At 39.3% G+C, this 18,375-nt stretch overlaps 2 protein-coding genes across 4 annotated transcripts in view; one reads left to right on the top strand and one right to left on the bottom strand.

The window, feature by feature from the left end:
* The window catches only part of rhogb (ras homolog family member Gb), a 21,911-nt gene extending 20,384 nt beyond the window's left edge, over positions 1–1,527 (bottom strand). Inside the window, exon 1 of the mRNA XM_062432831.1 lies at positions 1,390–1,527. The gene's annotated coding sequence lies outside the window, so the exon portion shown is untranslated. The remainder of the gene's footprint in view (positions 1–1,389) is intronic.
* Positions 1,528–5,599: 4,072 nt separating this feature from the next.
* LOC133994093 (stromal interaction molecule 1-like) overlaps positions 5,600–18,375 on the top strand; it is a 26,423-nt gene continuing 13,647 nt past the window's right edge. For 2 of the 3 annotated variants that reach the window (XM_062433286.1, XM_062433284.1), the window contains exons 1-5: positions 5,600–5,744; positions 5,818–6,007; positions 7,992–8,138; positions 14,835–14,965; positions 15,055–15,169. In XM_062433286.1, coding sequence (XP_062289270.1) covers positions 7,994–8,138; positions 14,835–14,965; positions 15,055–15,169 — 391 coding nt within the window. In that variant the 5' untranslated portion in view covers positions 5,600–5,744; positions 5,818–6,007; positions 7,992–7,993. Of the gene's footprint in view, positions 5,752–5,817; positions 6,008–7,991; positions 8,139–14,834; positions 14,966–15,054; positions 15,170–18,375 lie in introns of all 3 variants that reach the window. The other variant, XM_062433285.1, reaches the window with a different exon arrangement.

The raw sequence follows: 18,375 nt of genomic DNA, 5'->3' as shown, positions 1-18,375 counted from the left end.
ATTACAGTAAAGTACTGCAGTATTATAGTGATGTAGTATGCAGTATTACAGTAAAAGTACTGCAGTATTATAGTGATGTAGTATGCAGTATTACAGTAAAGTAGTGGTTTGGTCCTCTGACTGATATATTATTATTATGACATCATTAGATTATTAATAGTGAAGCATCAGTGTTAGAGCAGCATGTTACTGTTGTAGCTGCTGGAGGTGGAGCTAGTTTACACTACTTTATATACAGTTAGCTAGTTTAGTCCCGTGGTTCCCCAACCTAGGGGTGGGGCCCCTCCAAAGGGTCAGCAGATAAATGTGAGGGGTGGTGAGATGATTAATGGGAAAGAAGAACAAACTAAGTTCTGATACACAAATGTGTTTTCAGTTTTTGGACTTTTTCTCTAATCTTTGATTTGTGCTGAAATATTGGATCATTTGAACATTTATAGAAATGAAAGCATGTGAGAAGTTTAGAGGGAAACATCAGTATTTGGTGGAGCTGTTAACAACTCATAGACATCTGAGATGTGAGCCGACTACACACTGCTGTCTGGTTTCATCTTTAACAATGTGTTGAATTTATAAAGCTTGTTATATTATATATATATATATATATATATATATATATATATATATATATATATATATATATTATATTATCCATTGTGTCAAATCTGCATCTGAAAAGTAACTAAAGCTGTTAAATAAATGTAGTGGAGTAGAAAGTAGCATCACATGGAAATACTACAGTAAAGTACAAGTACCTCAAACTGTACTACAGTAAAGTACAAGTACCTCTAACTGTACTACAGTAAAGTACAAGTACCTCAAACTGTACTCTAGTAAAGTACAAGTACCTCAAACTGTACTACAGTAAAGTACAAGTACCTCAAACTGTACTACAGTAAAGTACAAGTACCTCAAAACTGTACTTGAGTACTTAGTTACTTTCCATCTGTCATATTCTAATATTGACTTTCTGTTTGTATTTTTATGGTTATTTTAAAAGTTTCATTCTTTAGATTGACTTCATGTTAAAGTTAAAAGAAGAAGTGACACACACACACACACACACACACACACACACACACACACACACACACACACACACACACACACACACACACACACACACACACACACACACACACAGGGAGTAGGGTCCTTCCTGCTGCAGCGTCAACAAACAAACAGATTATTGATCGGTAGAGAACTGATCGATCAGCTGACGGGAAGCCGAGATCAATACCGAGCTGAAAGTTTAAGATAGAAGCAGGAAACACACACACACACACACACACACACACACACACACACACACACACACACACACACACACACACACACACACACACACACACACACAGCTGATCAGCGGGATGAAGAGCAACTACTCACCGCTCATCAGTCCTCCGGTCCGGACACGCAGCTCCGCAGTCCCCGCTCCGTGAGGGTGTGTGTGTCTATATGTGTGTGTGTGTGTGTGTGTGAGTGAGTGTGTGTGAGTGAGTGAGTGAATGTGTGTCTGAGTGTGTGAGGGAGGGACAGCGGATCTCTATCGCAGTGTGAGGCGGGCGGGCGGTGCTAAAGAAGAGGAGGAAGTCCGAGAGGAGAGAGAGAGAGGAAGTGGTGGAGCAAAGTTTGAGGAAGTTTACTGTTGGCCTGAGTGTGTGTGTGTGTGTGTGTGTGTGTGTGTGTGTGTGTGTGTGTGTGTGTGTGTGTGTGCGTGCGTGCGTGCGTGCGTGTGTGGTGTGTGTGTGTGTGTGTGTGTGAACATGTCTTACTATCATTGTGGGGGACATTGCCTATAGTTAAGTTTAGGGTCCTCACAATGATAGAAAGATAAACTTGTGACTGTGTGTTTATTTGTAGAGAACATTTAAGGCTGAAAACATTTTAATAAGCAGAATAAACAACAAAGTACAAACACTGAATTACACACATGATAACAGATTAAAGCACTTAAACAGCTGCTGAGTAAATAAGAGTGTTTTAAACCATAGATTAATAATCAGCTGATCTTTAAGGGACATAAACATCAGCAGCCTGTTAAAGTGATTATTAAATGAAGAGAGGAGAGTTACAGTTAGAGGAAGTAATTCATACGTCATGTTATTAAAGTATTAATGACTTTATTTATCCTCATTGTATAAAACACAGAAGTGGTTTGTTAACTGATAGAAACTATTTATAACAGCAGCAAGCCTGATATATTTATAATATATAATATATATATACATATATAATAATCACATATACTGAGACTCTAAAACACCTGCTGGGTGTGTGTGTGTGTGTGTGTGTGTGTGTGTGTTTGTGTGTGTGTGTGTGTGTGTGTATGTGTGAGTGTGTGTATGTATGTGTGAGTGTGTGTGTTTGTGTGAGCTTGTGTGTGTGTGAGTTTGTGTGTGTGTGTGTGTGTGTGTGTGTGTGTGTTTGTGTGAGTTTGTGTGTGTGAGAGAGTGTGTGTGTGTGTGTGTGTGTGTGTGTGTGTGTGTGTGTGTGTGTGTGTGTGTGTGTGTGTGTGTGTGTGTGTGTGTGTGTGTGTGTGTGTGTGGGTTCATTCCAAAGTTGAGAAACACTAAAAACTCCCTTCTGTCATGTCTCTTAAAGGATGTTTGATTGACAGTTCTGTTAGTGGACCAGTAGCCCCGCCCACCACAGGTTTGATTGACAGGTATGTTAGTGGACCAGTAGCCCCGCCCACCACAGGTTTGATTGACAGGTCTGTTAGTGGACCAGTAGCCCCGCCCACCACAGGTTTGATTGACATGTATGTTAGTGGACCAGTAGCCCCGCCCACCACATGTTTGATTGACAGGTTTGTTAGTGGACCAGTAGCCCCGCCCACCACAGGTTTGATTGACAGGTATGTTAGTGGACCAGTAGCCCCGCCCACCACATGTTTGATTGACAGGTTTGTTAGTGGACCAGTAGCCCCGCCCACCACATGTTTGATTGACAGGTTTGTTAGTGGACCAGTAGCCCCGCCCACCACAGGTTTGCTTGACAGGTTTGTTATTGGACCAGTAGCCCCGCCCACCACAGGTTTGATTGACAGGTATGTTAGTGGACCAGTAGCCCCGCCCACCACAGGTTTGATTGACAGGTCTGTTAGTGGACCAGTAGCCCCGCCCACCACAGGTTTGACTGAGAGGTCTGTAAGTGGAAAAGTAGCCCCGCCCACCACAGGTTTGATTGACAGGTCTGTTAATAACTGACCTGTAAATAGTGTTTAATTATAATTATAATATTTAATGAATATATTGATTAGTTTAGATTAATATTTATTCTATTGATCCTTTCATTCTTAAAGTCATTATGCACACATATTAATTTATATATAAACTGGAACATTTAAACTTCTCTGTTTGGTTTTTGATCTTTTATAATAATAAACTTTTATGGCTGATGCTGCAGAGTGAGGTCGTCTTTTAAACTTTAATTTATTTGCCATATAAAGCATTTATACTGTTATATACAGTGTTATATATTGTCATACTGTATATAGTGTATTATGTCTAGTTTCCTGTGTGCTGTTGTGCTTTGTCGCCACCTGGTGGTCGAGCTTTGTTTTCATGACTTTACTGAAACATTTACATCTTGTACAGAGAATAAACTGAACAATCATTTGTGCTGTACACTAATGATTGTCAGATATGATTATGTTATTGTTGTTGTTATTGTTGTTGTTATTGTTGTTGTTGTTGTTATTGTTGTTGTTGTTGTTATTGTTATTGTTGTTGTTATTGTTATTGTTGTTGTTATTGTTGTTGTTGTTGTTATTGTTGTTCGGCCTCCTGCAGGACCATTAGGGGGCACGGTCCTGTTGCTGCTATAATTCATGCTTACAACTAAACGTCAGTAAAACTAAAGGAATGCTGAACCCACCTGACCCAAAACCAACTTTCTAAATATGCTACAAATCACTGAATGGTTTAGGTCCAGAATACATGAATGACATGTTAGTAGAATATAAACCCAGTAGAGCTCTGAGATCTACTGACTCAGGTCAGATAGTGGAGCCCAGAGTTCTTATATTTTACCTTTTATATTTTATATTTTATATAGTTTTTATATTTTTATTTTTATTTTAATTTTAATTTTAATTTTAATTTTAATTTTAATTTTTATTAATTTTTTAAATTTTTTAATTATTATTAATTCTTATTACGATATTTTTTATTATTAGTGGGGTGGGGGTTGAATTGTATGTTGTAATGTTTGGGTTTTATTTTTATTTCTCAGATTGCATGTTTTTATTTATTTATTTTTTTTTAATTTCCAATTCTTTCTGTTAAATGTTAGTTTTAAAGCACATTGAGTTATCATTGTGTATGAAATGTTCTTTATACATAAAGCTGCTTTGCCTTCAGTGTTCCTGTACTGCATCCATGATAACTCACCTGATGACATTTATTATTTATATTCATGTTTCTATCTATTGTACTGGGTTGTGTTTTGTTTTTTTATGGTGTGAATTTGCTTCGTTGACAGCTGTTGCAGATCAAATTGCCCCTCAGGGTAAATAAAGACTTTCTAATCTAATCTAAACAATTTATTTTATGTTTCACAAGATATTTATTTATGTATTTATTGTTTATTTCTCGTCTTGTTTAATAATGTATTTGTATGAAATGCTGCGTCACCAATAATTGAAGTGAAACTATATTTATATATTCAGTTCTGCTGCTGACAATAATCTGAGTTTCTGTAATTCAGGATTAAAAATCGGAATTCATTGATTATCAGAGAGTCAATTAGTTTAATTAATCAATATTTATTTGTTGTTTATTTTGTGATTAAAGTTCAGAAGTGCAGTAAAACGCTGTGTTGTAGTTTCTGCAGCAGAAATGTTACTAAAATGTAAAAAAAAATAAAATAAAAGTAAAAGTAATACAATATATTCAGTAAGATTTAATATTATATTAACTATATATAAATTATTAAATATATAAACTAAAATATGTTAATGTTACTACACGTTAATAAAGTTTAAATAGATTTAAATTAAATTAAATTTAGAAAAAAATAAAATAAAGTTTGAGTTGCACTTCCTGTATCTGACCACCAGGTGGCGCCACTACACCGCTGCGTCACACACACGCTGCCTTCAGGCGCTGCGGGAAATTAGAACTCCGTGAAAAAACAAAAGAGGGAAAACTGAGCAAAGACTCTGGAAACTTCATCACTCCTCTTCATCAGTCAGCTGTTCAGAGGCTCAGCAGTTAAAGGTCAAAGTTCATAAAATCCTAAAAAATATTCAATAAAATGACTTAAAATAAAACACACACACAGGTCATATTTATATATAAGATAGTGTAGAATAATATAAATAATATAATAAAGATAAAAACAATAAATAATAATGAATGAATTAAATAAAACATACACACACAGGTCATATTTATATATAAGATAGTGTAGAATAATATAAATAATATAATAAAGATAATAACAATAAATAATAATACTAAAGGAATACAGTAAAACAAACAGGAGGAGTTTTTATTCGTCTCTCTGATCTCGGAGCTTTGTTCGGGTCCCTGAACGCAACGCAGGCGGATCTCTGTTTTTTCTCTGCTGCAGTTTGTTCAGTTTGACTTTGTCCAAAAAAAAGTGTCTTAAAAACTTTCCCTCAGACTGTGATCCTGCAGAAAGACTCAGTCTCTGCTGCAGCCGAGCGGCGGATCGATCACAGCTGATCAGATCCGATCAGATCGATGGATTAGAGGAAGCTGCTGCTGCTGGAGGTGAGTGGTGAGTTCAGGGTGTCAAATGTTTATTTCCTCTCTTTGATCTGAAACTAGTTTTTTTTTTGTTTAGAGTCAGGGGTGTTGAAGCTGACCTCTGACCTCTGAACACAAACACTAAAAAACATCCGCAGTGAGAAAAAAAGAGGAAGAGGAAGAAAAAAGGAGGAAGAAGAAAAGAAAAGAGGGAAGAAGAAGTGATCAGATGCTGAAAACCAATAAAGTATCGATGCTTTAGTGGGTTTTGGTCACGTGGCTTACAGGTGAAGTTGATACTTTTCTACTTTTTTAACATTTTAAAACACATTTCAGAGTCAGTTCTCTTAGTTCCGGGGTCCCTGAACGCACCCACGTGTTTCCTTACTTTTATTTTTTAAACGTTTTTTAGGAACTAAACGTTTCCTGAAAGTAGCTTCTAACATCGCGATACTTTAACATGTGTGACTGAGCTTCTGATTGGATGATTCATGTTTGTAAAGGTTTGTAAAAATGTTCTTTAATGACAGTAAATCTTTAGTTTCAGTGTTAAACATGAATAAATATATTACATCATCACTTTACAGAAGTTTTACTGTCCTGCTGCTGTGGAAATGTTCTCATTAACTCTTTAAATAACTCATAATCTGCACATCTGCAGCTCTATATTAATATTCTGAGTCTCTACTGGAATATCTTTACATGATTTCCAGTTAAAAACTCCTCATTTATCTTCTACTGGTCCTTTATGAAGGTAAAGTATATATATTAGAGTCAGTTCTCTTTGTTCCAGGGTCAGTGAACGCCTCATGTGTTTTCTTTTCTTTTTTAAATGTTTTTATTAACTACACATTTCCTGAAAGCAGCGTCTAGCATCGTGATACTTTATTACATCTATGACTGATTCAGTTTATCTTGTCTACTGTTGTTCTCCTGCATGAATCAAACAGCTTCTGATTGGTTCATTCATGTTTCTAAACTCTTAAACTATTCTCTAACTGACAGTAAATCACCAGTTTTCAGTGTTAAACTACATATTATCGCCGATGTGGTGTCCATCGGCGATGCCTGACAGCCATCGCCGATGGACGATGGCATCGTCAATCGGACCAACCCTAGTGTTTTTATCCTGCTGTTCTATTATTTACCTTTTACTCACTTTATCATTATTCTGTCCTCTCGAGGTTTAACTGCCTCGTTTGTACGACGTATTAAAGCCACAACGAGATTAAATTCGACATGTCTAGAATAAAGTCGGCATGTCATGTTGACTTTATTACAGAACTAGGAGGAATCGCTCCTCAGATGCTGAATCAGACACTCAGCCTCAGACTCAATCGATTGACCCATGAAAACACAGAATTGTTGGTAAAACTGAACTTCAGAACCGGTTTTAGCAACAAAGAACTTCTCGCTCTTTTAGCGCAGAAACGCGATGTTTTCATCAGTGTGACAACGTTGAAACAGTCGTGCTGGAAACTGTCTTTTCAGAAGCATAAACCAGACAGATTAGGAGGAAGCGGCTGCATTCCTGCAAACTGAAATAACTGAACCGGACAGATGCAAAGATATCGATGGTTCAACCTGCGAGCAGCACAGAGGAGTTATTAAAGTCGGCATGATATTTCAACTTTATTGTCGTCATGTTGACTTTGATCGCAAAAAAAAAAAAAATTCCTCATGGGGCCCTAATACTCTGTTGTACGTTTGGCATGTTGTAGTTTAGTTTAGCAGCTTTATTCTCATTATATTGAAGATCAGACAATATAACAATATTTAGGTAAGACTCCCTGAGCTATAAGAACATTTAACACATCAGGTGATGTTGAGGAAGAAGCTGTTTTTCGTAGTGTAACTGAAATGTTTTGTATCTGCTTCCAGAGGAAAGTAGTTGAAGAGTCTTTTCTGCTTTTAAAGGCTGATTACAGTCAAATGATGTATTTTTCTAAACTTACCAGACTGTTCTATTATTGACCTTTAACTCACATTACTGATGATTATTTATCTAAAATCTCATTGTGTAAATATTTAGTGAAAGCACCAAAAGTCATCTCTATAATATTGTTGTGATATCGATATCGAGGTATAACTTAAATATAATAACTAAATAAACCAATTTACTACTTTTTGGTCTATTTTAAAAATCATTTGTACCAAATAACATCGACCTCTGTATAAAACTAAAGCAGCTTAAATCTAAACTGTGATGTGTGTTTATGATTTATTTATTTGTTTAAATGTCTAAAGCTGTGATGTCGTATTCCTCTGCAGACATGGCGTGGAGTGTGTGTGTGTTGCTGGTGTGTGTGTGTGCGTTCGACGTGTCGGTCGACGCTCACAGCGGATTGGACAGGAGCAGCGACTACACCCACCTGGACCAGCACCATCATTCGGTTTCCAACGGCAACACAGCCTCAGGTAAGAGACACACACACCTCCTCCCCCTGTGTGTGTGTGTGTGTGTGTGTGTGTGTGTGTGTGTGTGTGTGTTTTGACTTAAGGATCTTTTGGGGACAAAAAATCGTCCATATTGTTGCTTCTTGAGATATTCATATCTTGATACAGGTACGATAACGATATATTGTTTAGCCCTACTAAGGCAGTCGCTAAGGCGGTTGCTAAGGTGGTTCATAAAATGGTTCCTAAGGTGGTTCCTAAGGCGGTTCCTAAGGCGGTTGCTAAGGTGGGTTCCTAAGGTGGTTGCTAAAGTAGTTACTAAGGTGGTTGCTAAGGTGGTTGGTAAGGCGGTTCCTACGGTGGTTCCTAAGCTGGTTGCTAAGGTGTCTCCACTCTCATATCTCAGATGTGATTTGAGAAGTTGAACATTTGGAGTAAAGAAGGAGAAAAAGAAGTGAAATCCTGCTACTATAGTTAGTTTATGTAGAAGCTTCCTGAAGCCGACCAATCAGAGCAGAGTGGGCTCATCAGGAGGGGGGGGGGGCCTTAAAGAGACAGGAGCTAAAACAGCCTGTTAATAGACAGAGGCTGAACTGAGCGGCTGCATAAAGGACCAGTAGAAGATAAATAAGGATTATTAATATAGTTATTTAACAAACAGGACGACTCTGTGTGAAAAGTTTAATTCCTCGTGGGTTTAATTAGTTTGGTTCTTCAGCTGCAAACACAAACAGAGACGTTCAGTTCATCGCTTTGAAGGCTGCAGGTCAAACTGTGTGAAGCAGATTTCACAGCAAACAGTCAGAGAACAATCAGACTGCTGTTAGACTTCATAGAACAACTAATAAACATGTAGAGTGCATCAGACATTAGCAAGTTATTCATACCTTTATTTTCACATTTTAAACCCTTTAAATTTGACTCATTAAGTAAAATAAAATGATTTTAATACTCAGTTTCACACCTGCAGGATTTATGACATCACAACTAGCTTAGAGCCAATCGTGGTGCAGTATGCAGCAACATGTGACTGAAATGTTCAAAGATGAAGCAGAAAGATGATCTGATGATTTAAGGATTTAAACGTCTTAAAATAAGTTCTGATCAGTTTGATATAAACAGGAAGAAGGAAGTTTATCCTGCTGCTTGTTTATGAGAGAGAGAGAGAGAGGAGAGAGAGAGAGAGAGAGAGAGAGAGAGAGAGAGAGAGAGAGAGAGAGAGAGAGAGAGAGAGAGAGAGAGAGAGAGAGAGAGAGAGAGAGAGAGAGAGAGAGAGAGAGAGAGAGAGAGAGAGAGAGAGAGAGAGAGAGAGAGAGAGAGAGAGAGAGACTTCTGTTAGTTTAAAAAAGGTGTGAAATGAAAACGTGTGTGTTACTGTGTGTGTGTGTGTATAATGTGTGTGTGTGCAGCAGAGATAGCGTGGGAGCTAACCGTTAGCAGCTCACCACAGCTTCCTGGAGCTGACATATTGGTGATGTCACAGGAAGTGTTCTGACAGAAATAGACCCATCTCCGCGGCGACGGACTCTGAGCCAATCAGAGCAGAGTGTTTGTTAGCGGCTCATTTAAAGGCTGCTGCAGGGTTTGAGTTGTGATCCCTGCAGTGTGTTTATGGCTCTCAGCTGACTGATGTGACTAAAGCTGAGTATCAGTTAAAGTAAGATGAGACCAACCATTCATTAGACGTCTTTTATCCAGTGTAACCATAGACTGTATATAAGAAATGGACGTAACATCCGTGACGTCACCCATTGGTTTGTGGACTGCTGCTCGGAGGCCAATAGTATCGGATCTGAGCAGCGCCATCTTGAAAATTTCCGGTGCATGCTGGGAAAATAAAAACATGGATTCTACTTATATGGGCATCAGGAGGAGCATGAGGCGCCCTCCTGAACCTGTGAACCAATCAACCTGTCAATCACCACGTAGCCACGCCCTAATGCATACCCTGCTTTATCGTCACATATAAAATCAGGGAGGCCAAAATGTCCCAAATGAACATCATACTGCATTGAAGAAGGCTTTAAACTAGCGATTGAGACCATAAACACATTTTGAAAACGTTTACTGAGGTTAGAAATCAAGTGAGAAGTTGGTGAATTCTCCATTGACTTGTATAGAGACGGAAGTCCTTTTGACACCAAAACGGTCGCCCCCTGGTGGCCTTTTGATAGAATGCAGTTTTAGGGTTGGGGGGAGTTTCTTGGGGTCTTGTTCACAGTGAGGGTAAGATGCAGCGTGAGGTTGACAGGTCTGGAGTACGAGTCCCTGATTTTATATGTGACGATAAAGCAGGGTATGCATTAGGGCGTGGCTACGTGGTGATTGACAGGTTGATTGGTTCACAGGTTCAGGAGGGCGCCTCATGCTCCTCCTGATGCCCATATAAGTAGAATCCCTGTTTTTATTTTTCCCAGCATGCACCTGAAATGTTCACGATGGCGCTGCTCAGATCCGATACTATTGGCCTCCGAGCAGCAGTCCACAAACCAATGGGTGACGTCACGGATGTTACGTCCATTTCTTATATACAGTCCATGGTTTTGACATTTGAACATTATCTGGTAGTAATCCCAAAAGACATAAGACCCCCAGATACTTAAACTCCTCCCCCCCAATCCTGAGGAGGCAGATCCTGTTGGTGCTGATGAAACGTGTTGGTCTAATAATAAAGTGATCTATAGAACAAAGTGCTGGAGCTGTTTTTCCTTCTCTGTGAACTCTGGAAGTCGGTGGAGTCGTTCCAGATCAGTTCAGTGTCTGGTTAGTTGTGAGGAATCAGCAGGATGTTGGTGGTGAGAAGAAAAGCAGAATGAACTTGATGTTTGCTCTGCTGCAGTGAACAGAGATCTGACTTTGACTCAACCTTCCTGCCGTTTGAGTATTTTTATCCTGTCAGCTGCTGATATTAATCCTGCTTCACCTCTCTTCTTCTGTGGTGTTGGGGGGGTTAGGGGTTGGAGCTGGATTTAGACTTAATGCAAAGACTCAGATCAGCTTTTAAATACATTCTTGAACAGACCACCTTAGTGTTTCCTGTTGAGCTGTAACCATAGTAACAAAAAGAGGAAAAACACTGTAACGCTGAAACATAGAAGATGAAGATTTGACTCATTTACTCTCCTTTCTTTCTTTCTTTCTTTTTTACTTTTCATCCTCCTCCTACTTCTTCTTTCTTCCTACTTTTTCTATTTCTTTCTTTCTTTCTTTCTTTCCTCTTCTTACTCCTTCTTACTATATTGCCACATTTTACTTTTAATTATCTTTTCCTCCTCTTCCTACTTTTTCTTCTTGTTCTTTGTTTGTTTCTTTTATTTCTACTGAAGCTTCATATTAGCTTCAGATCAACTTTTAAATCCATGTTTCCACAGAAGGAGGACTGTGGGTTTAGTCCTCCATCACTTCCATTGTAAACATTATGAAGGGATCTTCTAATGGTCAGTATGAACAGGAGGAATCATTACAGTAAACATGATGAAGGGATCTTCTAATGGTCAGTATGAACAGGAGGAATCATTACAGTAAACATGATGAAGGGATCTTCTAATGGTCAGTATGAACAGGAGGAATCATTACAGTAAACATGATGAAGGGATCTTCTGATGGTCAGTATGAACAGGAGGAATCATTACAGTAAACATGATGAAGGGATCTTCTAATGGTCAGTATGAACAGGAGGAATCATTACACACACATAAACACACTGACTGTTTTAAGACAGTTCAGATGATCTCAGGGGGAGGAAACTCCCCAAATTCTTCACTTTCTGAATCATTTTAATGAATGAAACTCGTCAGTGTTTCGGCCTCAGCAGGAACAGCTGAGAGCCGTCACACTGTAAAGCTGTAATCTGTCCTCATATTTACCCAGAAACACTCTGCTGTTATCTGCAGTGTGAACAGCTGATCTGACATCTGGATCAGCTGCAGCTCCACCAGCTGACAGAGGTCAAAGATCACCACAGGTTAAAGAAATACTGTGTTGACTTTAGATAAAGAAGCAATAAAAAGGCCTTTAGAAACACAGTGAGGTCAAACAGCTTCTGCATCTTCTTCCTTTGTCCCAACCAACAATCCACAACACAAATATATTAAAATTAAAGTAAAAGTAAACCACAAATATTCATATTTAAGAAGCTGGAATCAGATCATTTGATTATTTTTTCTTTCAAAAATGACTGATTATAAAAACTGATCCATTTTCTGTAATTTCGGCTTCAATAATGAATAAACGTATTGAAGCTCTTACTGTAATACTGCATACTACATCGCTCATAATACTGCAGTACTTTTACTGTAATACTGCATACTACATCATCATAATACTGCAGTACTTTTACTGTAATACTGCATACTACATCGCTCATAATACTGCAATACTTTTACTGTAATACTGCATACTACATCGCTCATAATACTGCAGTACTTTTACTGTAATACTGCATACTACATCGCTCATAATACTGCAGTACTTTTACTGTAATACTGCATACTACATCGCTCATAATACTGCAGTACTTTTACTGTAATACTGCATACTACATCGCTCATAATACTGCAGTACTTTTACTGTAATACTGCATACTACATCGCTCATAATACTGCAGTACTTTTACTGTAATACTGCATACTACATCATCATAATACTGCAGTACTTTTACTGTAATACTGCATACTACATCGCTCATAATACTGCAATACTTTTACTGTAATACTGCATACTACATCGCTCATAATACTGCAGTACTTTTACTGTAATACTGCATACTACATCGCTCATAATACTGCAGTACTGTTACTGTAATACTGCATACTACATCACTATAATACTGCAGTACTATTACTGTAATACTGCATACTACACAGCTCAGCGATCGCTCTCTCAGACTCTCGGAGCTTCTCGGGGCTGAAATGACCAAATGTAGGCATGAACGTCTCTGATCCGGTTAAGTCCGTCTCTGTCGTTATGACAACGGCGGCCGCAGCAGGAGATAAGTGATTTGACGGATGCTAACTGCTAGCACAAGATAACAAGGGGCTCATCCTTACTGTTACACTGGTTGCCGTGGTTACTGTAGATAAAAGAGTTAATGGAGCTTTAATAAGACTCACTGAGAACTGTTATGTCATTGTTAGAGGAAGACGTTCGCTGCTGCTGAAACTCACAGATCAGCTGAGCAGGTGCAGCCAGAAGACTCTTACATACAGCAGCAACTTTTAAAATTATTTCTATTATTATATATTATGATTTTATGGCACTTGATTGCACTTTATTTACAGCTTAACTGTCTTTTTAATTGTTCTCATGTGTTTCTGATGTTTGGTTATAAAGTCTTTGCACTCTGGTTCCACTCTATGTATTTAATAGATTTATGGTTGAATGAAAAATAAATAAACTTGAACTTGAAGTATGAAGTTCAAAAACCCTGAAACATGTCAAGTTTATAGACTAACTAAGACTGATTAATTACCCCAAACCTCTACCTGATGTTAAAATCCACCTTCAGTATTTTGAGCTTCTAGTAAAACGAAATTAAATCAGCTGCTGATAAACTATTACATCATCTCCAGACAGTCTACGGTCATATTAGTGTTTGTAACGTAATAATGTCGATAACGTAATAATGTTGATAACGTAATAACAACTAATAACGTAATAACGACTAATGACGTAATAACGACCAATGCGTTTAATAGATATTCTCTCTCTTGTAGATCTGTGTGTGATAGATGTTCTCTCTTGTAGATCTGTGTGTGATAGATGTTCTCTCTTGTAGATCTGCGTGTGATAGATGTTCTCTCTCTTGTAGATCTGCGTGTGATAGATGTTCTCTCTCTTGTAGATCTGCGTGTGATAGATGTTCTCTCTCTTGTAGATCTGCGTGTGATAGATGTTCTCTCTCTTGTAGATCTGCGTGTGATAGATGTTCTCTCTCTTGTAGATCTGCGTGTGATAGATGTTCTCTCTTGTAGATCTGCGTGTGATAGATGTTCTCTCTTGTAGATCTGCGTGTGATAGATGTTCTCTCTTGTAGATCTGCGTGTGATAGATGTTCTCTCTTGTAGATCTGCGTGTGATAGATGTTCTCTCTCTTGTAGATCTGTGTGTGATAGATGTTCTCTCTCTTGTAGATCTGCGTGTGATAGATGTTCTCTCTCTTGTAGATCTGCGTGTGATAGATGTTCTCTCTCTTGTAGATCTGCGTGTGATAGATGTTCTCTCTTGTAGATCTGCGTGTGATAGATGTTCTCTCTTGTAGATCTGCGTGTGATAGATGTTCTCTCTTGTAGATCTGCGTGTGATAGATGTTCTCTCTCTTGTAGATCTGCGTGTGATAGATGTTCTCTCTCTTGTAGATCTGCGTGTGATAGATGTTCTCTCTCTTGTAGATCTGCGTGTGATAGATGTTCTCTCTCTTGTAGATCTGCGTGTGATAGATGTTCTCTCTCTTGTAGATCTGCGTGTGATAGATGTTCTCTCTCTTGTAGATCTGCGTGTGATAGATGTTCTCTCTCTTGTAGATCTGCGTGTGATAGATGTTCTCTCTCTTGTAGATCTGCGTGTGATAGATGTTCTCTCTTGTAGATCTGCGTGTGATAGATGTTCTCTCTCTTGTAGATCTGCGTGTGATAGATGTTCTCTCTCTTGTAGATCTGCATGTGATAGAGGTTCTCTCTCTTGTAGATCTGCGTGTGATAGATGTTCTCTCTCTTGTAGATCTGTGTATGATAGACCGGCAGCTCTGTCAGGATGAGAACTCGGTGCTGAGTTTCGAGGCGATCTGCAGCATCCACAAACTGATGGACGACGACGCCGACGGCTCGGTGGACATCACCGAGACGGACGAGGTGAGACACTTTAACCCTTCTCATGAGTTAACTTCATATCTTTTACTTAATTTCCGTGCTTTCCTTTCACCTCGCCGCTCCCTCCTCAGTTCCTCAGGGAGGATCTGAAGTATCACGACCCCAAAGCCAAACACAGCAGCTTCCACCGAGCCGACCTGCACATCAGCGTGGAGGACATGTGGAACGCCTGGAAGAGCTCCGAAGGTCAGTGAGGAAAGATGAGCCGCTCTGACGCAGCAGGGTTATCAGAGCTCCCAAAGTTGCAGTAGTCTTTATCTTTAGGTTTTCAGTTTAGCTTTAGTTGAGGTTGAAGTTCAAGTGATGAAGTAGTTTTAGTCTTATGCGACCCATACATTAGAAGATTTGGAAAATACTTTTGAAACGACGTCTCACAGCTGCTCACAAGACGAATCGAGTTTTTAGTCTCAGATTGTGAATCCTGCAGCGTCACTGTTTACAATCAATCAATCAATCTTTATTTGTATAGTGCCAAATCACAACAAAGTCATCTCAATGCACTTTACACATAGAGCAGGTCTAAACCGAACTCTTCAGGTTTAATTTAAAGAGACCCAACATTCCCACATGAGCAGCACTTGGTGACAGTGGAGAGAAAAACTCCCTTTTAACAGGAAGAAACCTCAGAACCAGACTCACAGTGGGAGAACATCTGCCTTGACCGGTTTGGGTACAAGACTACAAATGGATTCTTTTTGCAAATTGTTCATTTTTCGTTGAGGTCTGTGTTTGGTCAGAGATAATCTATTGGTTGTTGACTGTTTGACGAAGGAGTGGAGAGAAGGAAGGAAAGGAGGGAGGGAGGGAGGAAGGAAGGAAGGAAGGAAGGAAAAAAGGAACAGTCAAAAGAGATGGGGTCAATTTGACCCGGGAGGACGACAGAAGGCAGACTAGGAACAGATTGACTCAGACTGACCTAAAACAGCTCAGGTTACCACTTTATGATGACTTTACACCAAACTATTTCACAGTCTCAGACTAAATTCCAAAGTCTGACTCGTCTTTAGCTGTGAGCGGCTGAGAGACGGAAGTCTGTCAAAGGTATTCTGATGTATGGGGAGCATTGGTTTAGTTTTCAGTAGTTTGAGTGTTTAGGTATGAGGAGGAAAGTCTTGATGAGGATGAACTGACACTGAGGTTAGCTGTGTTTCTGACTGTGAGCTTTACGTTAACTGTCTCCTGCTTCTCTGTCAGAGCTTCCAAGCTGGACTTTCACATTAGTGGGATTTTTCCCTTTTAGCTTTTATCCCTCAAATGTTCCCATCACTCTTCATCACCACACTTTTACTTCTATCTACTGCAGGGTCGGAGTCTAAATATTCCCATGAACTTCTTCTTCTTCTTCTTTATAGAAAATCATGAATATCCATAGACTGTATATAAGAAATGGACGTAACATCCGTGACGTCACCCATTGGTTTGTGGACTGCTGCTCGGAGGCCAATAGTATCGGATCTGAGCAGCGCCATCTTGAACATTTCAGGTGCATGCTGGGAAAAATAAAAACAGGGATTTTACTTATATGGGCATCAGGAGGAGCATGAGGCGCCCTCCTGAACCTGTGAACCAATCAACCTGTCAATCACCACGTAGCCACGCCCTAATGCATACCCTGCTTTATCGTCACATATATAAACAGGGAGGCCAAAATGTCCCAAATGAACATCATACTGCATTGAAGAAGGCTTTAAACTAGCGATTGAGACCATAAACACATTTTGAAAACGTTTACTGAGGTTAGAAATCAAGTGAGAAGTTGGTGAATTCTCCATTGACTTGTATAGAGACAGAAGTCCCTTTGACACCAAAACGGTCGCCCCCTGGTGGCCTTTTGATAGAATGCAGTTTTAAGTCACTTCCTAGTCGGCATCATTGCAGAGGACCGGAGCTCCCCACCTGTGAATATCACGTTAAGCATCTTCAGCCGGCGTTCACTCTGCTGCCCCCTACTGGTACTAACCTCAACACGTCAAACTGAACAGGACGCAGTAAAAATCCAAGCTGATTTTATCTGCAGTTCACTTTAGTTTGACTTAGTTTTGCTTTGTTCATTGTAGTTTTGATTTAGTTTTGGTTAACTCTGATGATCCTGTGACAGAGAAGACGATCTGAGAGTTTAGTTACAGAACAACAACATGATGATGTGACCTGAAGCTGCAACTGAACCAGAGTCAGGAAATCACCACTTTAATGTTCATGGAGGATTTGTGAGAGGAGCAGGATTTATCTGCATCTGGGGATTAGATGAAAAGGAAGGGAGGAAAGACAAACAGGGAGTGAAAGATGAAAGAGGGCAAGAAGATGGTAAAAAAGACAAAAAGAAAAAGGGAAAAACTAGTTCAAAAAAGGAAGGAAAGAGAGAAAAAGAGAATGTGAAGCCAGAGAGAAAGATGAGAGTGAAGGAGGGTCGCTGTGTGTTGAGTATAAACATTAAATCCTATTTTGGGATCAGATTAATTTTCCACCTCAATTCATCACTGTGATGACGTAAACAGACACAAAATTACAAACACATGAAGAAGAAGACGTTTGCCAGAACTCAGAGCACGAGATTCAGTAACCGACACGCACATTAAACATCTTAATGTTTTACTCACTAAATGAGAGTTTGTAGTGTTTCCTTCTGTGTGAGGCTGGAAGCAGAAAAGCTGTTTATCAACAAAAACACTGATTATTGATTATTGTTCGGCTCAGTGAGAAATAACAGAAACTCAGTTAAACTAGTTTTAACCCTCCTGTCGTCCTCCCGGGTCAAATTGACCCCGTCTCTTTTGACTGTTCCTTCTTTCCTTCCTTCCTCCCTCTTTCTTAAATTTTTCCTTTGTTCTTCCCCTCCTTCCCTCTTTCTTTGCTCCCTCCTCCTTCCATACTTATTTCCTCACTTCCTTCATTCCTTCCTCCCTCCATCACTTCCTTCTTCCCTCCCTCCTTACTCCTTTCCTTCCTTCCTTCCCCCCTTCCTTCTCTCCTTACTTCCTTCCTCTTTCCCTTCCTCCCTACCTCCTTACTCCTTCCTTCCTTCCTCCCTCCCTCCCTCCCTCCCTCCCTCCCTCCCTCCCTCCCTCCTTACTCCTTTCCTTCCGTCCTCCTTTCCTTCCTCCTTTCCTTCCTCCCTTCCTTCCTTCCTTCCTTCTCTCCTTCCTTCCTTCCTTCCTTCCTTCCTTCCTTCCTTGACCCGAGGACAACAGGAGTGTTAAAAGCAGCATCAGGTTTGTTAAAATGTACATTTAGTATTTTTGTTGGTTTTATATCATTTGAAATGACATTTGCACCATTTTTTTTTACCAAAAGTAAGACTGAATGCTCCTGAAAATGTCAAATGGTGTAACCACAAAAGAATGATACATATTACATATTTTATCACCTACAGTGTATTTAAGTGGACTTATACT

The sequence above is a fragment of the Scomber scombrus genome, chromosome 14 (assembly GCF_963691925.1).
Source record: "Scomber scombrus chromosome 14, fScoSco1.1, whole genome shotgun sequence".
In the NCBI taxonomy this organism is placed as follows: Eukaryota; Metazoa; Chordata; class Actinopteri; order Scombriformes; family Scombridae; genus Scomber; species Scomber scombrus.
Note: the sequence above shows the minus strand (reverse complement) of the source record. Positions and strands in the feature narration are given on the sequence as shown.